The following is a 19,452-nucleotide window of genomic DNA, read 5'->3' on the forward strand; positions in this document are numbered from 1 at the left end:
CCTCCCGATGCTCTCAAAGAATGGTGCACTGCAGACCTGGGTAAAGAAGTGGTTGTGCCTCAGAATGGCCCAGAATACTGTTCGTACAACTACATATTTTCATTTTAAACTCCTATCATCCAATATATGCAGATTTGTGTTGTGCGAAGACTATATCTACATAGTAATATGGCCCTCTTGGTATCCTTTGGTATAAATTATATCAAAACCATCAAAGGAAATTAAATGAAAAGAAAAATCTGAATCTTTAGGAACCCTGAATAACATTTCTTAGCATTTGTTTTAAAGTGCTGAAGTGGACCAGAAGGTGGGATTTACTGTATACAGATATTTCAAATAGTCTGATGCACAGTATTACTGGAATATTGGGATTTTTCTGGACCCTCTGTCAGACAATCTGTAGGGAAAACTCCACCTATCTGGCACCTTGAAGGGATAACCTTTAAAAAGTACCTCTAGATCCAGGTCTGCAGCTGTGAAGCAGACTGCGTTTGTGTGGGTGTTAACTGTCCGCTGACAGACCACTCACCTGGAAACAAAAAATGAAACAAGGAGAAGACTTAAGCTGTGGCCCCTTGACCAGGCTGCAGTAGTGGATGAAAACTTTAAGCCTCTCTGACGCTGAACTTCAAGGAAAAAAATGGGGGGAAAAAAGACAACAAAACAAAAAAGGGCACTTGGGCTTTGAAAACTAGACTCCCATCCAGACCGAGGAGACGTCCAAACCTTGAAGCTCTTTCTAATTAAAACAAGAGATGCAACATGGCGTCTGTCATAAACAAACTCTGCAGTTCGTCTGTGGCTCTTTTTCATACTAAAGATTAATTTTGGTCTCTATAGCAGTAGAAAACCTTTGACTTATTTCGAGACTCGGCACAACCAGATGTTGCTGTCTCAGGACAAAAACACTAAGGATGCAAACAAACAAACAAACAGATGCTAATCGATTAATTCTAACGAGACAAACAAGAAACGGGCGCTTGTGTCTGTCGTCTGTCGTCTGTCGTCTTGACACGGCGTCCTCTGCTGCGGACCGTGTCGCTTTCAGCTGCTCCGCTCTGCTCATGCCTTTTTTACAGGTGCTGCTTCTCTGCTCATACAATCTGAACTTTGACCTCATCATCAACGCCTTTCCGCTTTACCTACCTTTTTGTTTTCCTCCCATCTCCACTGTTTCCACCTTCACCTTGGTCTTTACTGGTTTGGTTTTTAGTGGTTTTATTGGTGTATTAATGTTGGCACTACTTGTTCACAGCGTTTGATTTGATTCTACGGTCACTGTTAGCCATCGTTGAGGCCGCTTTAGGACTTCTCATTTCCCTTCACAGTTTGTATGTTTTTATCTTAAGCCTGTGAATGGAAACTTTATGCTGATCCAAAATCCAGCTACTGTCAATATCTCAGTTTTCAAAGTATCCCACCCAGACATTTTCCCGACCCACTTTCTGTACAAACCACTATTACAAAATTTTCATACTTTTGCGAAACACTAATGCAATTACATTTCTTCCCTAAAGGATCAGGCTGGCATTATTCTGTATTTTTTACATAGAGCATGGTGGCACTCAGCCCAAGCCCATCGGTTCCTCCTGAAGACGTAAATCTTTACTAACAGCTCACAAATACGTAGTTTCATTTTTTAAAAAGGCTCAGTGATTTGCTGAAACAGCTGGCCACAGCAGTTTATAGCAAACATTACTCAAACAGGAGTAAATAATGAAGTTGTTGGAGACTACTTTCAGCTGCGGAGTAATACACAATTACAGTGTATGGGATTGATCCAAAAAAAAAAAAACCTACAGTGCCCATGTTGATAGTAATGAAGGAACATGTCAGGCAATGCAACTGAGCGTCTCATTGATGTGTTTTTAATGTTTTTTGACAACAATGGAGCTCTATGGCACCGAGGAATAAGACACATCAGTGTTTGGCCACACAGACGATACTAGCTACTAGAATCCAGTCACCGTTGATTCTGTTTTTTTCATGGGATTTATTGACACTAAAGAAATATAGAATATTGCCAGCCTCATCCTTTTGTTGACTTTTCGGGCACCAAGTTGCCTCAACATTGTTCGTTTAAATCGTTGCCAAGAAACATTTGACTTGTTTTTCGACCTTGTGCTTCATTCTGTTGGTTTTTGAAGAGAGTGTTGATCCACATCAGTGTTTGATTTTTTTTTTTTTTTTTTCACACCCACGTTCTCATTTTCACAATGTCACACTCATAAAGATGACCAATCAGGTTTTGTCCTCTCTAAGGACCGAATGGATTGCTTTGACTGTTCTAGTATCTGCAATGCTTTTGTGTTTTCAACCAGTGTAGTATAACGTTAGCTGCTGTAAGCACGTGTGGATGTTACACCGTAATGTAAACTGGTTATAGTACATACTGACTGACTGCAGAATAGATATTGCATAAGCAAAAGATAGACATTAGCGTATACTACTATGCATACCAGCCTTCATGAAGATTCTCCTTCCTTGTTTATGCGAGGGTGATGCTCTGTGTGGAGCTGTCAGATGCCAAAATATGTTTTGCTTGGACAAGGCAGTGCTTCTCCTCTGTAGTGGAGTTGTGAGCTGAGAACTGAAGTTGAACATCTGCTATTACGGATTTTAAAAAAACTGTTCTTCACATGTGGCAAAAGCTTACATTTTTAAAGAATGTACTGACATTTATGGAAATATACTTAATCACTTTCTTGCCAAAAGTTAGATGAGCAGATCCATACTTGTCTCATACCATTAAATATAAAGCTACAGCTAGCATAGCTAAAGACTGGATTATTCAAGTATTAAAACCGAAGTGTAAAACAGAAAATGTGCGTTTTTTGTGGGTGGTTATGTACCGAACTATATCTTGACTGGGACCAGTAACTTTCTGGAGTCTCTGCTTAATTTGTGAGCTTTATAGGTGCTGGTAGGTGGGCTTTGTTGAGCCAGGATAACTGTTTCCACTTTGTGCTAAGATAAGCTAACCGGCTGCTCCATATTAATCCTTTTATACATGAGAGTGGAATCAGTGTTCTCATCTAACCCACCGCCTGAAAGTGTAATAAGTGTATTCCCCAAAATGTTTGAAAACAAAAAAATGACACGATTGAGAAATGAATTTAAATATGTTGTTGTCTGAACTGAGATGTGATTTCATAATTCCCAGCTCACAACACGGTCCTGTATGTACTGAGGAAGGATCCTTTCAACACTTTGTACCTCAGTTAACTGCTCAATATGTGCATGTTTCACAAATGGGGTCCATTTTACTTTCAGTTCAGTCAATTCAGGGACTTTTCCCCCTCTGGAATAACTAATTTCCCAAGTTAGACATGAAGAAATACTCTTAGTGATTTCATAGTAAATTTACATTTATAGTTGTTTTAATTGACTGAGCTGAAGGTTAAATGACCAGCCATGCTGTATATTCAATGCTGCTTTTATTTCACTTGTATTCACAAACTCTTCGGAGAGAAGTGTCTTACCTGCCATTTTCACTTCAGGTATACAAACTAAAAAACCGGGTTCATTTTTATGAATTTGTTCTCTTTCTTTTTGTTTTTTGGTTAGTCCTGTTCTGGGTTTTAACCTGTATTCTGTTGTGGATTCATTGAATGTTCTCAGTAGTTCTGGTGTTACCTGCGCACTGTCACCACAGCTGGCCACAGCTGGAGGAGGGGTGGATAAGAGACGAAAACATGTTGAATTGCTCGCACTGTTCTTTCCTAAATTGCTATACACAGCAAGTAATCCCAACAATGATACTAAAATGGTACTTATTATCACTGAAATAAAAAGGTTAGCTTCTTTTGCACTGCTGACTGTTTGGTGTTTGAGTCCAGTATTAAAACTTCCACACATGAAGTGCTGAGAATCGACCACTAGATGGCAGTCAAACACATTGGCAGCAAAGCCTGCAATATACCCGAAACTAGTGGTTCCCAAAATAGGGGTCCTGGCCCCTCAAGGGGTCGTGAGATGAATTAACACGTTGTTGTTTTTCCACACTTTCTTCTAATCTATGCTTTTGTCTTGTGAGTTACTGGATAATTTCACCTCTTCGGCAAATATGAAGAGGAAGAATCACATACTGGTTGAAGTGGCAGTCCACCACTTTGCTCCAGACTGAAATATCTCGACGTCTATTGGATGGATTGCCGTGAAATTTGGTACGGATATCCACGGTGCCCAGAGGATGAATCCTACTGAATTTGGTGATCCTCTGACTTTTCATCACTTTTCAAACATTTTAATTTGCTGAATGCTTTGGTTCATGACCAAAGACCTGTAAAACGAATGGCATTCCCATCAACCTCAACTGTACTCTGTGATCAGCGTTACTGAGCAAATGTTAGCATGCTAAACTAAAACTAATCAGTATGTTAGCATTTATCCTGAAGCACTGTATGGCCTGTCATGTCCCATATGGTCTAGCGGTTAGGATTCCTGGTTTTCACCCAGGCGGCCTGGTTCAACTCCCGGTATGGGAATTAATGCTTAACCTTTGCAAAATAATTTACTAACACTTGCTGGGTTCTTTGCTACAGATTTAGATGCTAGAATATAGATAACACAAATAAGTAATATTTATTTGATATTTTGGTCCTGTTGGACTTTAGTCAAACTAAAAAACTTAGAAAAAACATGTCACATATCAGACCAGCTGACAGTTAAATCCTCAACTCAGTCGTTTTACAGATAAGCAACAAACACGACAGCATCATCAGCTATAATGTAGAATAAAACAGTTAATGTCCAAAATAAAAAAAACTAGTTAAGTGAATGCCTGTCCATAAATGTGTAGATGTCCATTATCCTCCAAAAAGTTCCATGTTTGTGTAACATTTTGGAGGCGATTCAGTTCTTGTTTTTGTATAAAAACCCTGCTTTTTAAGTATCCTGTCAACTTCTGTGAGAGTTTGTGTGTCTGTCGTGGTTTAAAGGGTCAGTTCACCCAAATATGTTGCTGTTGATTCTTTTAATGTAACATTTTAAGGGTGTGATGGCCGTATAGGTGGAAACAGAAATCTTCTTTTAAATAGATATTTTAAAACCTCACCACTGCACGTCTTGATATCACTGGGGCTATATGTAGAAAACTTGGGTGAACTGACCCTTTAATAGTAATTATTTGTAAGAACATGTCTATAACTATTCCCAGAGGTCAGTTTCCTCCGTTTGAACTGAACTTCTTCGACCTGTAATCCAGCTCATCTCTGAGGCTTCTTCAACAACTCGTCCAGCCTGCCCTCATGCTCTCTGGGCTCCGGTGGACCGAGCTTTCCTCCCCTGCGGCAGCTGCCCCCGCTGACTCTCCCTGCGCCGGTTGATGGCCTTAGTGCTGGCACGGAGCTTGCGGAGCCTCAGAGCACGAAGACGCAGCTGAAGGTCCTGGGGGATCTTCCCTCCTTTGGCCCGGATCTCCTTGAGCCTCTGAATGGGCGTTTTGGTCAGGGTGAAGTCACAGATGGTGGGATGTGGCTCCATTCCAACATGGCACCGACGCATGGACGGGAAGTAACCCTCGGCCCAAACCACCACCTTGTACTCGCCCGGGTTCAGTAGACGCCAGTAGTCCCCGTCAGCAGCTAAGGAAATAAAATGATTGATTTGAATGTCTCTACAGCCAACACGTAAACTTAATCCTCCCAAAAGTGACATTTCTATGAAGGTTTAGTGGTTCATGTAACTTCAAAATGTCTATTACTAATTTTTTTGTTATACAGTAAAATGCAAGTTCATGACTTCCTACATTTCCCAGAATGCCTGGCAAGAAGCCCCCGGAGAACAGGAGTGAACTTGTCCTTTTAGCTTGTGATACCTTAAAATGAAGCAATGTCTACTTGTTTCTTTCACTATTCATTTTCAAAATTGCATCTGGAGTCTGATCAAGTCCATATCTGCCGCCTCAACCAGCTGAATTGTTCTCGCCCTCCGTTTCAATTAGACCAACACATTTTCTGCATTATCACCCAGGTCATTAGAAAGGAAAGCTAACAGATAAAAATGAACAATAATAAAATTGTGTCTGACCTGATCGGATGTCATGGTCGTGGTCCTCCACCTTGATCATAGCGTCTGCTATTCCTTGTTTGGTCAGCTTGTCCCTGATTACACCCTTGATGCCTCTGTGAACCTGAGTGAAGAGGAAATGCTGCACTGTGAGGCCCCAAAGAGGAAATTAAAGCAGAAATAAAAAGAAAAAAATGATGCTGGATTTGAAAGCCGCTGCTCAGGACGTAGCAGGTGGAGGCTGCAGCTGCAGACTGACCTGCTCCATGTAAACCAGCAGAGACTCCTTGTTGTTCTCCCACTCGATGGGAAGCTCACTGGCATGAGGGAACTTATCACAGGACAACTCCACCGTCACCTCAAAGCAGTTGGTGTGCATGTAACTGAAGTCATTCATACCTGCAGAAAAGACACACAAGTATATGATGTGCATCAGAAAGTCTTCAGGAGAACGTTTTAATTTAATAGTTTTACTTTTCCAAAGAAGCTGATTGAAAGCCTTTGTTTTCAAAAAAATACAGTTGCAGGGAAGGATGTAAAAGATCGAATTTGAATAAAGTACAGAATTTTATGTATCTGAGTATGTTAATGTGTCTCGATGATCATTTAAAGTAAAATAAAAAATATGAACTATTTCACTAAATGTGATGACTTTAACAGACAGAATACCATTGCTGTAAAATTGAACTAAACTAATACTGAATTTTTGTTAAACAAAATAGTACACTAGGGGGAAGAAATCCCTAAATCGTAGACCTTAAAACACCCTTCAGTATTTCAAATAAAGATTATGGTGAAATGTCTTGAGAATCAGTAAGTTTAAAGGGTAAAAACTATTAAATTTCATTCTTGATAGACCAAAATGATACCCATATAAGGTTGTTAATCTCATCGGAGAGCACACACGCATCAGTGATTAAAAGTTAACTTAATTTAAGGTATTTGAGAGGCTTTTTTTAAGCTTGAAAAGTAAAGAAAACCTGAAGCATTAAATCAGAAATTAAAGGGACCCTAGTTTGAATGAAGAGGTATGTGTTTTGAAAGGATGTTTGTCCACCTGTAGTAACATTTTTTCAAGTTACCACCTGATGGCTCTCTGAGGTGACTCACTGCCGGGGACGGTGTGCCACGCCCCGCCGTTGATGATGTTGTTGTGTGACTGGAAGTCCTCGTAGTGGCAGATGCGGCGGTCGGGGTTGGCCATCACCAGGTTAGTCGAGGCGTAGACGGTGGCCAGCCAGCGGAAGAAAGCATTGTCCGCCGTGGGGGTGTCCTCCTGAGGGGCCCAGTCCCGGGTGCAGTCGAAGGGATACGTGACCACCAGTTCCCCCCCGTGGAGGTTCGCGCTGAGCACGAAGGGAATGTCCTGCATCCAGCTGATGACGGCCCGGGTCTCTGGTGCAACCTGGGACGGATGGACAGGATGGATTATCTGGCTTTGTCATGTCACAAAACATGCAGCAAAATAAGTGTTTGTTTCAAGTTTAGTTTAAAAGTTTATTTATTTGCACAGATACTTTAATTGTGCAGGCGAGGTAAAGAAAAACAGAAACAACTGGGCTTATAAAGATTAAATTTATTTAAAGTTAACTTAAAGATCTGTGTTTCATACAGTATTTCACCTCTAACTTTAGTGCTATGTGGACGTTTTGTGATGGTTTTGGCTTCCCAGACTTAATTTGTTAATCAAACAGCGCAGCACATTTTAATTTCTGTAGGTGGCGCTCTTTTCTTTGTCTGTTGTCAGTCATTGTGTCATATACAATCTTTTAAAGTGAATATTCAATAGAGGCAGAGTTTGTTTTCCTTTAACAAAGAAGCTTCTAGGGAAACCTCAGTTCTCTTGGCTCTGAAATGATTTCCTGATCCGAGTCTCGCATGCCACTAAAGTGGAAACATTATTTTCCTCTCCTCAAACTGTCCACACACTACCCTCAAAAACTGCCTTTCAGTGTGACCTACATTTATGCACTAATACACTGGAGATCTAAGAACTATGACATGTCACCATTTTTTAAGTAGCAGAGTCGGGTCCTTTGGTGCAGTAATCTGTAATTTAAACAGTAAATTCATTAGTTTCTAATATTTGCTACATTAGGATATTAGTCTTTTGTCTGACAGTGAAGTCTGTTTTCAAAGTCCCCAAGAAAGTTAACTTCTGAATTATTATGTGATTCTAGTTTCTTTACTAACATGTGTTGTGTTGTAAAACCACCAGATGGCACAAAAGTGAGGAAGCTTTCAAATCCTACACAAAGTGGCTCCAACTGAATTCAAACTAAACTTGATCAGCAAAACCTATTGATTGTTACATTGTTGCAGCAGTGGGAAGTACTGTAAGTACTGTACTTAAGTACAAATTCGAGGTACTTGTACTTTACTTTAGTATTTCCATTTAATGCCACTATATACGTCTACTCCACTGCATCTCATCTTATAAACTGAAGGATTTCAATGTTCCTTTATGGTTTGAGAAAATTCTCCTCCTTCTTCAGCTAAATACACTATTTTATTTCCAGCTTGCATGAGCCACAAAGCTGAAAACATGGCTGTTTTTCTGAGCTCATGAAAAGTTGACTTCTTAGAGGTACATGTGTTCTCATAGGACAGCGACGCTACAAACATATAATGATCTTACAGAAGATATTGCACTGTGGTAGATTAAACTACCCAATAGTATATAAAGTAGTTCAAATTAGCTCAACCTTAAACATCTGCAGCAGTAACATTAATACAGAAACAACATATATATTAGTAAAACACAGACAGGGACAATTTTACAGCACTTTTGATTCTTACATTTTTCTGATAATACTTACATACTTTTACTTAAGTAAGGTTTTGAATGCAGGACTTTTACTTGCTAGCAGAGTATTTTCACAGTGTGGCATTAGTATGTTTACATAAGTAAAGGATCTGAATACTTGTTATAGTTGTTATACTTGCTACATGTCCTTACCATCGCGTCTTCTTTAGTGTAGTACTCTGGGATGGGGATGTAGTGGTTGGAGACTTTAGATGTATCTGCTGCTGTCTCCTGGGCATCCCACATGATGTTGTTCAGGTCTGGAAAGTTATGATTCAGGTCGATTCCTTCAAAGCTGTATCGTCCGTCGGCCCAGCCGGCCAGTTCTGAGCCCTGCAGCAGATCAGCCAACAAAGACACAGAGTACAATGGATGGATGGATTGATATGAAGCATGCTGCTATCAGGAGATAGGAACAATAATATCTAGTACAAAATGCTACTGTGTGCTACTTGCATTGTTCCTGCAGCCTCAATAAAGAAATGTGTAAACGTGCTGTTGGTTAGTTGTGTAGCAGAAATTTAGACTTTCGATTTGACTACAGCTATCCCATCAACTTCCTGGAAAACAGAACGGTAAACAAGAAACTTCCTTCTGCCTCTCTTATACAATTTAACTGCCTTTTCTCCTTAACTGATAGCCCATTGGTTTACTGGATTAGAATGATCCTACCACGTACTTCCTTTTTCAACAGGATATACATAAATTAAAGATGTAAAGATTGCTATAACAGCGTACAAAAATGGGCAATTCCACCATATTTGTCATGCCTGAGATATTGCTAATTTGGTAATTCAATCACATTTTATAGAGAAGGAATTCGGGCTTTTCAAAGGCTTTTCAAACGTTAATCTTTTTATTTCATCTTTCCCATCAAGTTAATCTGTGGATTAGTTTGAAATGCCAGCAATTACACCAATCTCGTTATCCACCATCCTTCCAAACCTGAAGTCCAACTCTGCCTCTTTTATCATCAAGCGATGGACAGAAAATACAAACGAAGCACATCTGCTCTCTCCCCCGTAACACATCTTAGACAAAATACGAGAAACATGTGTATTAATACTACACAAAGTCCCTTTAACTTCACCCACCTTCTCATAAGCTGCTTCGTATCCGTCAGGGTTCATGGAGGGCAGGAGGTGGATTCGCGTCTCAGTCACCAGCCGAACGACGCGTTGGTTGCCCTTCTTGTATTCTCTGCACAAGTACTGCATGAGGTTGAGGACGAGCTCTCGGCCAAGCACCTCATTGCCGTGCATCCCCGCCACGTAGCGAAACTCCGGCTCACCTGCCAAGAGGACAATTTAGAAAGTCACATTACTTGCCAAGCAATAAATGTAGAGGAATCGGTCTGGGTCAGCATCAACTTCACTAAACATGAAGCACCTGACATTTTCAGCAGGTCTAAGTTAAATCCCAGAGGCACGGCAGGAACAGATAAAACTTTCAACCCGTTTGTATTGTGTTAGGCAACAGTTTAACAGCACTTTGCCAGTCATCATACATGGATTGGCCAGACTTGATGGCAGACATTCCTAAAGCTAAAACTCCAAAGATCCAAAATCTGCACGATACATCTGCACTTCTTGTAACTCAAAAATGTAAAAAATTGCAACGTCTGGCCCTCTTCTTCTTGGATATGGCACCAGTGTTCAGTGTTTGTGACCATGAAACGGCTGAAATCTAAATCAGCTGTTGACACTTAAATAACCACAATTCCCAGTATTACCTCTTGGGAGTGAAGCCATTTTAAAATGTGTTTATGCCATTTGTCTGAGAAGAAAGGAGAAAAAGGCTGGACTGGCAGACGTAGAGTGGCCTGCATCTGGAGACAAGATCACAAAGAAATCTGTCTTGTTTGGTGGAGAGAGTGCCGTCTCAGATTTCAAACCGTTATCAGTTTGTTTACACAAGAGAGGCCTTCACTACGAGACACCCCAGCCTCCCTGTGTAGTGCTGCTGCAGCTGCAATGAAAAGCCTGTATAAACACTGGAGGATGTGGACTGGGCCCCTGAGAAACATGATGAACTCTGGTCCAGAAACTTCAGACTTTAAGGTTTCATCGCTCTTACCTAGTTCATGTTTTCTGGGGTTATCTGAGATCACCATGACGTACAGTTTGAGGCCCATGTAGCTCTTTCCGATGGTGTAGACGTGGGTGATGTCCGGGCACTCCTCGGTCACAGACTTCATGAGCTTCAGGGTTAAAACAAGGCAAGTTGGACTAAAAGTCTTCAAAGGGTTAAATCTGAACTCTGAGGAAATCTGCAAACTGTTAAGAGTCCGAGTAAAAACTCTGGTGTTAGTTTTAGGGGAACCAAAGTTACTCATCATGCATGTGTGGCCTCGCAGCCATTCATCACCCTCTAACCTTTCTCATCTCTTTGTAGTTGTGGTGTCTGAAGTCCAGAGCGTCCTTCGATCCTGGTTCTCGCTCTGAGGAATAGATGTCCGTTGGATCTACGAGGAAAGAGCTCGTTTACTTCCTTTTGTTGAGTGACAGACTGAAAAGGCACCAAGCCTTTAAAACCGTGCCAATGTATTTTATATATTAGTCACTGAATCAACATCTTGATCATCCTGAGAGTAAACCGGTCAAATCGTCATTACTATCAGTTACCATCAACACGACAGCCGAGTATCTCAGCCCTGAGGCAGACGGTGCCGTTGAAGTACCAGGTCTGAGGGTTGATGCGGATGAAACGGGCGACTGTGGGAACGGGGAGGAGTCCGAGCACCGGAGTCTCTGGATTCTGGTTTCCTTTAAAGATCTGTACAATTCAATGAAGAATTACAAGTATGAAACATTTTAGGATCCCCTGCAAAACATTAACATGTAAAAACACCTCCTTCCGTCCACGCTGAAATATCTCAACAACTTTTGGATCAATTGCCATGAGAGTTCGCACAGACAATCATGGTCCCCAGAGGGTGAATCCCTCTGACTTTGGTGATCCTCTGACTTTTTCTGTAGCACCACCATGAGGTTGACACTTTTGGTTTTTATTAAAATGTCTTATGAACTATTCTATGAATTGCCATGAAATTTTGTACAGACATTCATGTTCCCCTCAGGATGACTTTAAATCACTTTTGTGATCCTTTAACTTGTCATCTAGTGCCATCATCATGTCAAAAGTTTAATTTGTCCAGTGCTTTGGTTTGTAATCAAATACCTGCAAAAATAATGACATTCCCATCAGGCTCAGCTGTACTTTGTGTTTCATGCTAATTAGCAAAGGTTAGCATGCTAAAAAGCTAAACTAAGATGGTGAACATGCTAAACATCAGCATGTTAGCATTGTCACTGAAAGCATGTTAGCATGCTGATGAATAAAATAATGAAAAGAGTCAAAACTGTCCTGGATCTGCACCAAAAACTAATCACTTTCTTGGACTAGCTTTGAACCAGGACTGACTGAAACCTGTTGAAAAGTCTTTGAGATACTAACAGACAAACAGGACTGAAAACACGACCTCCTTGGCAGAGGTGTTGACCTTAAAATAAGAAAACAGGGCAAAGAATGTTTTGTGTTTCACCTCCAACTGCTTGGAACGAGATCAAACTTTCCAAAAAACTATCCAACACATTGACATGTTGCAGCCTCCACCGAGGTGCAGTTTAGTTTGAATACACATTTTGATTTTGTCATAGACTCTATTTAGACATATGGAAAAAGTATTTATAATATATAAAGTGTCATATAGTCAGTTAAACGGTTTCTGTTTCTTGCTATACTTTATTTGTTTTCATTTTCTGTAAGAGTAGTTCACTTTTTTTGTTCACAGCACATATTTCTCTTTGGCACAAACTCTTCAAAATCTGTTTTCCATCTGTAGGAGGCCCACCAGTCACGGCTGGGACATTCCTTATATCAGAGAATACAAAAAGTACTTCTTACCGCTTCTTCTGTCCCATTCATGCAGGTTTCCCAGTTCACAGAGTCATTACTCAGCTGGACTTTGTAGGTGTGAACCCAGTCCCAACTGTAATGAAGACCAGGATTGTCAAGAAATACATTTTTAACAGACTTCAGTGCAGTGAGACAGTATTGGACTCTGTCTTTGTTGCACAAAACACTGAATTCAGACACGTTTTTAGCAGCAGTCATACATTTCATTTAGGAACAAAAACACTCAGATATGAATCCTGATACTACCTGACCTCCAGATGGAGTTTCGGCCCTGCAGGATGACTCCAGTGAACAGCGTGAGGTGGATGGCGTCCACCTCAAGCCACTGGTGCTGGTCCTTATACTCAGCACACCAGGCTCCATCGTACAGGTCTCCGTCCTCAATGCCAGACTAAAAACATGTTGCACAGAAGTTTTCTGTCAACTGTAGAATCCATTAAACTCTTGGCTCTGCCTCAAAGTGAAGCATTGCATAAGGTTTTGCTGTTGACCCTGATTGTACAATAATTGCTTTCAGACTGCAGAACATGAGCGGGATGGCCGGGATGTTGAGCAGCACTGCGGGCTTTTTTACATGCCAATAAAAGCAGCAGAAATTATGGACAGAAATAAAACATGATAATGTGAAGTCAATGAGTGAGGACACTCTGCCAATGGGTTCAAATCATTTGTGCATCTTTAGATTCAGAACATAATGTAGGAACGGCTTGAGACTCAGAATTAAGAAAGAGCATATTTACTGAAGTTATTTTGTCATTTCAATTAGAGGGTTAGGGTTAGAAACAATTAGTCCATTACTAAATTATCATACATAGTTACCAACAACTATTGGATGGACTTTTGCAAAGATTTGCATCCTCCTTACACCTGTAATATCCCATATGGTCTAGCGGTCAGGATTCCTGGTTTTCACCCAGGCGGCCCGGGTTCAACTCCCGGTATGGGAAGCAAAACCTTTAAACATCATTAAAATAAACTCTGTGGATGAGGACTTGTAGTGGGAACTAGTCGGTTGGTAAGAATGTGGATGGGTTAGGGTTAGGGTAGACCTTGTAGACCTCAACAGGATCTCTCCAAAGCCTCAGTTTAATCAAGTGGAGTCATATCTTCTAATCTTCTGACTACTCACTCCCTTTACGAGTTCCCGTTTCCTGCTCTTCTGTCTCTTTGAGTTTCTATGAGGGGCACTTCACTGTACTTTGTGTTTGATCCAGATCTAGACCCACCTGGATATTCAGCCTCCCCCTGTGAGGACCCAGACCCGTCCGCTGGTAGGAAGAAGCTTGGATCTGGCTGTCATCGACCCGCAGGGACTCCAGGCCGAGGGGAGGACAGTCTGGGAGGAAAAGGAAAAGCAATCAGGAGATAAAATCTTCTTTGGGTTTGTGTCTGTGCCTGTTTGGAGACGCTGATCGTCTGCAGAAACAGACCACTGAGGGGTTAAAAACTCTCTTTCTGGTTTCTCTGAGTAAGCAAACACATGACTTATGTAATGAGCCGTCCCAGCGGTTGTTACGTGGAATATCTCTCTCTCCAAAGGAAACTGCAGATAAGCGAATCCGTAGAGGGTTTGAATGTAATTTGAGACAAAGTTGAAGGCCAAGTGAGAGAAAAGTCAAACGTCCAGCAGAGCAGGGAGACGAAAGCTACAGCTGCAGGATATTTTATGGCTTTGGGAAGAAGAAACAACAGTCCCATTAATCACAAACACTACCAGTACTGGCAGAACAAAACAACTTTGTTTTTTTTAACTGGAACATCTTCAAAATGAAAGAAAAAGGAGCAAAATAAAAATGTCTGTGTGAGGGAGGTTCACGTTAGCATTAGCATTAGCATTATTAGTCAATTAATCAATTAGAGAAAATATTCACTAGTTCCAGCTTCTCAAATGTGAATATTTCCTGGTTTTCTTAGTCGTCTGTGAGAGTAAATTTGATATTTTTTGGTTTTGGACTGACAATCGATTAATTGCGTAAATAATTGATAACAAAAGTAATTGTTTGTAAAGAATCTCTGGAGCATTAGACTAACAGAATTATTAAAACATTAGATGTTACTCGATTTATGTTTCACAGGTTTCTAAGCTGCGCTATTTAAATCAGGCTGTGGTGGGAAGTAACTACATACATTTACTCAAGTACTGTACTTAAGTACATTTTTGAGGTACTTGTTTTACTTGAGTATTTCCATGTTCTGCTACTTTGTACTTCTACACCACTACGTCGCAGAGGTGAATATTGTACTTTTTACTCCACTATATTTATTTGATGATGATGATGATTTCAGATTGTTAATACAAATATAATCAACAAATAAAATGTAATATATTATTAAAGATTAAGCTACATAGCTGTATATAAAGTAGTTAAGAGTGAAAGTGTAACAGAGTCTTCTACACTGTGGTATTACTACTTTTAATTGAGTAAATGATCTGAGTACTTCTTCCACCACTAAGATCTGGAGCTCAATGGGTCCCTGAAGGCCTCATTAATTAACTGCACTTAACTGCTTCCTTAATTAACATTAATAACTGGGTTGAAGTCTCCCGGGCTTCTCGCAGCTCAGCTGAGAAGTTATTTATTGTCTTACCCAGTTCTGTTTTCTCATCTTCTGGTTCTTCTTCTTCTCCTTTTTTATTGTTGTTTTCTTCTTCGCTGTTTTGGCTGGTGTTTTCGGTGTCCAGCTGTTTGCCTCTGACAGCGGTGGTGGGCACTTTTGTCTGTGCAGTTGTTGGAGTCTGTGTGTCTGTGCTGAGATCCTGCGGCTCCACAGTGACGGACTCAGCTGTAGTTGTGCTGTTTAATAATGAAGAAGTCTCCGTCGTCGGATCGTCTCTCAGAGCTCCGGCTGCATCTAAAAATCCACCGAGAAAAATCACCGCAGCCAACACGCACAATGACTTTTCCATCTTCCTCTTTGTTTGCTGCTGCAGAGTCGGGGGGGAATTCCTGGGCCAGTTTATGTGGATTTGACAGAGCCAGACCTCCATCCACATCCCTCCTCCTCAATCCCACCTCCCCTCCCTCCCCAAACTCCAGCCAAAGTCCCGCGAAAAAAGCTGTGATTCAAAAAAGACTCTTGCAGCATCGCAGTTTACATGTTATGTGTCCATCAGTGACCCAAATATTCAACTGCCACATAAACAAAGGTACAAAGATGTGATGTGAAAAGTTCATGTACACACAATCGTTTTCGCTGAGGTACTTTATTTGAGTATTTCCATTTTATGCTACTTTATACTTCTACGCTTCATTTCAGACACAAGATATTGTACTTTTTTACTACACTACATTTATTTGATGACTTTAGTCACTAGTTACTACGAATGTTCAGATTAATAATACAAAAATATAATTAACAAATACATTATTGTGTAATATTATAGATGAAGATTCAACGCACATTTAAAAACAACACAAATTGATCGAAGTGTTGTTTACATGAAAGTACAGACTCTGTCTGGCAGGTGCATCCTGTCACTGATGTTTCAACAAATCATAATGTGTCAGAAGATCTTCCATTGGGAAGGGAATTTTGTGTTACAGGTACATTACGTTTCCCCAGCGCTGCCTTTGGCACTTTAGTATATTTTGTTGAGTTTCATTCTAATTGCTTGTAGTTTCACATGTTTTATCTTCCATGTGCAGAGTTTAATCTTGTCTTGTGCCACGGCCAGCTTCTGTTTCTTCTCCATTTTCCTGTTGGGTTCAGGGTCTGAAAGTCTGAAAAACATATGAAGAATATGTCCTGGGTTGCTGTGACTCTGTGATTACTTTGTCACGGACTGAAATGTCTCTTTAAGACCCAATGTCCTGCACATTTATTCTGAAGGAATAGTTTTCTCCTTACTTTTGACATTTCAGTTAACTCCCAAGCTACAAATCTTCTCTCTCCACTCTGCGTTCAGACATAACCTTTTAATTTCCATCTCCCTCTGCTGCGCTGACTCTCTGGGAAACTTCTTTTTGTACTTTTTTGTAACTTTGTCTCCAGCTTGTTGTGTTCTTGAATAATGACCTGCAGCTTCAGAAGAACTCCTGCCACATTATACAAAACAGCTGAGACAGTCAATGCATCCTCAGTGATTGTTGATGCATCTGTCCTCTTCCTGTCCTCCATCTTTAGTCTTATATCTATTAAAATGAGATTTATTATTATTTTGAATGTGACAAACACATTGAAAGGGAACACATCATAACCTGTTCACTGCCTACTTCCATCCAAACCACATGTTTTTAGATTGTCAGCAAACCATCACATCTGTGTTGTATTTAAGCTGTACTGTCGTGAGCTTTTACTCACTTGGTTGTCAACATCTGGTAAAATTAATGATGTTGCAATGAGAGACGACATCAAGAAAAACAAGTAGTCACTCTCTGAGCCGTGTGTGACTTGTTCCCAGATGTATGCATGTATACACTGACTCTGTTTGTGTTTCCAGGTTTGGCTCAGCTTCATGCTGTCAGTCTCTCTGAGAGCATTTTAATGATCTTCTCTTCAGCACAGAGTCTCCCGCACAGCTCTGAATTCATCCACTGCCATAACGTTTACCAGTTTAATGTCAGTAATTATACCTTTAAGAATAACAGAGACAGAGAAAGTAATTTTAACTTCAGTGCAGTTTAGGTACAGTGTGACAGGATGAGGCAATGAAACATCAGGATGTGGCATGAAAGTATTAACATGAAAGACATAAACACAGTGAAGGTCCGAAGTGTAAACATGCCATAATGTTATAGCTCTTGTACAAGTCTTTGGCAAATAAATCATCAGTAATTACTGTATGTGTCAGGGCTTTTGGGAGGAAACTATATGGAGTTTTATAGATCTGTTTTATAGATAGATATAGTTTTTTTTTATAGATCATGATCAACTACAGGAGGAATGGTAAGAACTTCTGTTTCACATCTGAAGTTTAAGAGTTGCAGAAGTGCAAAATAGTGACTTTTAGGTGATGATATCTTTGTGGAATCAAATATAAAAAATGTGACATGAGTAACGCTTCCTTTCAGAGAGTCAGGCAACTTCTCACCCACACAATCAGGAAACGTTCTTTCTTTGTGTTAGTAAGAGCATCTGCACTTCGTGGTCAAATGTCACGATCCTGAGAAGCGAGTCATGAGATAACTCACTCTGTAATTTCTGCTGCTTCTTCTGGGAATTTAACTTTATGATTTCTCTGTTTGGATAGACAGAATTATATTCTATTTGAGAGAGCTTGTGTGGAGACAGCTGTGAGGTTGCTTTGGGGACTGAGAGAAATCAGACAAATGGATGAAAAATGAATTCACACAAACATTTAGATATTCTACATGTGGAAAGCAGTCTTAATCCTTCTGAAATTTCAGAGATCCTACGAGATGATGGATGCGTGAAGTTGGATTTTCTGTGAAACATTCTGTCTTTGATCACAGCATGGCGTCTCTTGCTTTAGGAGGTTCAGGAAGTATATCTTCTGTAGTTTCCTGCTGACTGAACTGACATTCAAGGATACTCCATTTTGATCATGCTTTATTACTCCTTCTCCTTTATCCATTCAAAATCTAATCAAAAGAACTATGAAAAAATAAATTGGTTATATAAACATGTTTGTCCTATGTGTGAAATTATCAAACTGGTCTGTTATTACTACACTCTCCACAAGTATATAAGACCAGTGGTTCCCATGTTTTTTAGCTTGTGACTCATTAAAACAAATCAGTGTCTTCTTGCCTCATGGCAGTGAGCAGTTCGACCTAGGAGAGAACAGTAAAGTCAGCAAAAATGTGATTCATTTTGTGTGTTTCTTTTTCCTTTCGTATAACTTTAATCATCTTGTTTCTCCTCAGATTCATCTTGGGATCCAAACCACTGTAAAATAATAATATATAAGGACAATACATTATTCCCAACATATGTAGTGTTCTTTTATGGCACTTCATTTCTATACTTTTCATTGAAATTTCTTGATTTTGTACACAAAAATGCCAACTAAGAATGTGTAAGTTGCACCACGTTGTTAGAAAGTGCAGTATAAAAATGCTCAGTATTATTATTAGTGATAGTACCGGCTGTAGTATCTTTACAGTGGTTTTATTTTGAAATCGAGAACACCTGAACCTGATTGGTGCATTTCGGTATGACGTGTACACGGGAAATGGCCACGCAAGCGAGCGGAATCATAACATTGCATTTGAAGTCTCTTTACACATCCTTATATCGTTTAATTTGAGCCATTTAATTTCGCTTTCCCCCCATGGCGGCTATTTCTAACTATCTTTGACAAGCGGAAGTTACAGAAAAACAAAAACAATTGGCGCGCAGTGCTATGAAAACATGTTTCTGGTCGCTGTGAAAGCTAACCACCAGCAGCAACTAGCTAGCAAATGGCTGTTCGGCTGTGATGTCTGTCACTGTGGAAAGTAAGTGAACCACTGTCACTTTATACACACTAGCTGCTTCAAAGCTTTGTGGCGATGATATCTTAATACACAATCTAACTTCTGCACTTCTCTCATGTTCATTAATGGCTCAAATCTGACGCCAAAGCAGGAATTCACAGCTGAATAACGGCCTGGTTGCTCATAGAGGAGTCCTCTGAGGAGCCTAACGTGGGTCTGTTTTGTGTTTTTCAGATGACAAGAAGACGAGCGAAACAGTAGTGAAGCTGCTAATGAAACAGTGAGCTAACAGCATGTGACACAAAAGCTCTCTGCTCACCAAAAAGTTGGTATTCAAAG

General features: G+C 40.2%; 1 protein-coding gene and 1 non-coding gene across 3 annotated transcripts; one reads left to right on the top strand and one right to left on the bottom strand.

The window, feature by feature from the left end:
• Positions 1-4,561: 4,561 nt before the first annotated feature.
• On the bottom strand, positions 4,562-15,641 carry cpxm1a (carboxypeptidase X (M14 family), member 1a). 2 transcript variants are annotated; one of them, XM_070919766.1, is made up of 13 exons: positions 15,323-15,641; positions 13,960-14,069; positions 12,985-13,124; positions 12,722-12,806; positions 11,440-11,590; positions 11,191-11,279; positions 10,892-11,015; positions 9,910-10,106; positions 8,969-9,148; positions 7,120-7,414; positions 6,269-6,408; positions 6,031-6,133; positions 4,562-5,585 (listed from the first exon to the last, which is right to left on the bottom strand). In XM_070919766.1, exons 1-13 carry the CDS (start codon positions 15,639-15,641, stop codon positions 5,248-5,250), a joined length of 2,271 nt encoding a protein of 756 aa, XP_070775867.1. In that variant the 3' UTR covers positions 4,562-5,247. The 2 variants fall into 2 exon arrangements, with proteins under 2 accessions (XP_070775867.1, XP_070775868.1); XM_070919767.1 differs by lacking the exons at positions 13,960-14,069; positions 15,323-15,641 and having other exon boundaries at positions 12,980-13,037.
• On the top strand, positions 13,609-13,680 carry trnae-uuc (transfer RNA glutamic acid (anticodon UUC)). Its single transcript has one exon. It is a non-coding gene; the product is annotated as a tRNA-Glu (tRNA).
• Positions 15,642-19,452: the final 3,811 nt, after the last annotated feature.

The sequence above is a fragment of the Enoplosus armatus genome, chromosome 15, assembly GCF_043641665.1.
Source record: "Enoplosus armatus isolate fEnoArm2 chromosome 15, fEnoArm2.hap1, whole genome shotgun sequence".
In the NCBI taxonomy this organism is placed as follows: domain Eukaryota; kingdom Metazoa; phylum Chordata; class Actinopteri; order Centrarchiformes; family Enoplosidae; genus Enoplosus; species Enoplosus armatus.

What these genes read in the sequence shown, in the direction of transcription:
- cpxm1a (XM_070919766.1), bottom strand. Translation starts at nt 15,641, where the DNA reads ATGGAAAAGTCATTGTGCGTGTTGGCTGCGGTGATTTTTCTCGGTGGA. An exon ending in TGAATGGGACAGAAGAAGCG is followed by an intron (nt 11,591 to 12,721) that starts GTAAGAAGTACT and finishes TGAATTGTACAG; the next exon opens with ATCTTTAAAGGAAACCAGAA. An exon ending in CCCCAGAAAACATGAACTAG is followed by an intron (nt 10,107 to 10,891) that starts GTAAGAGCGATG and finishes TCCTCTTGGCAG; the next exon opens with GTGAGCCGGAGTTTCGCTAC.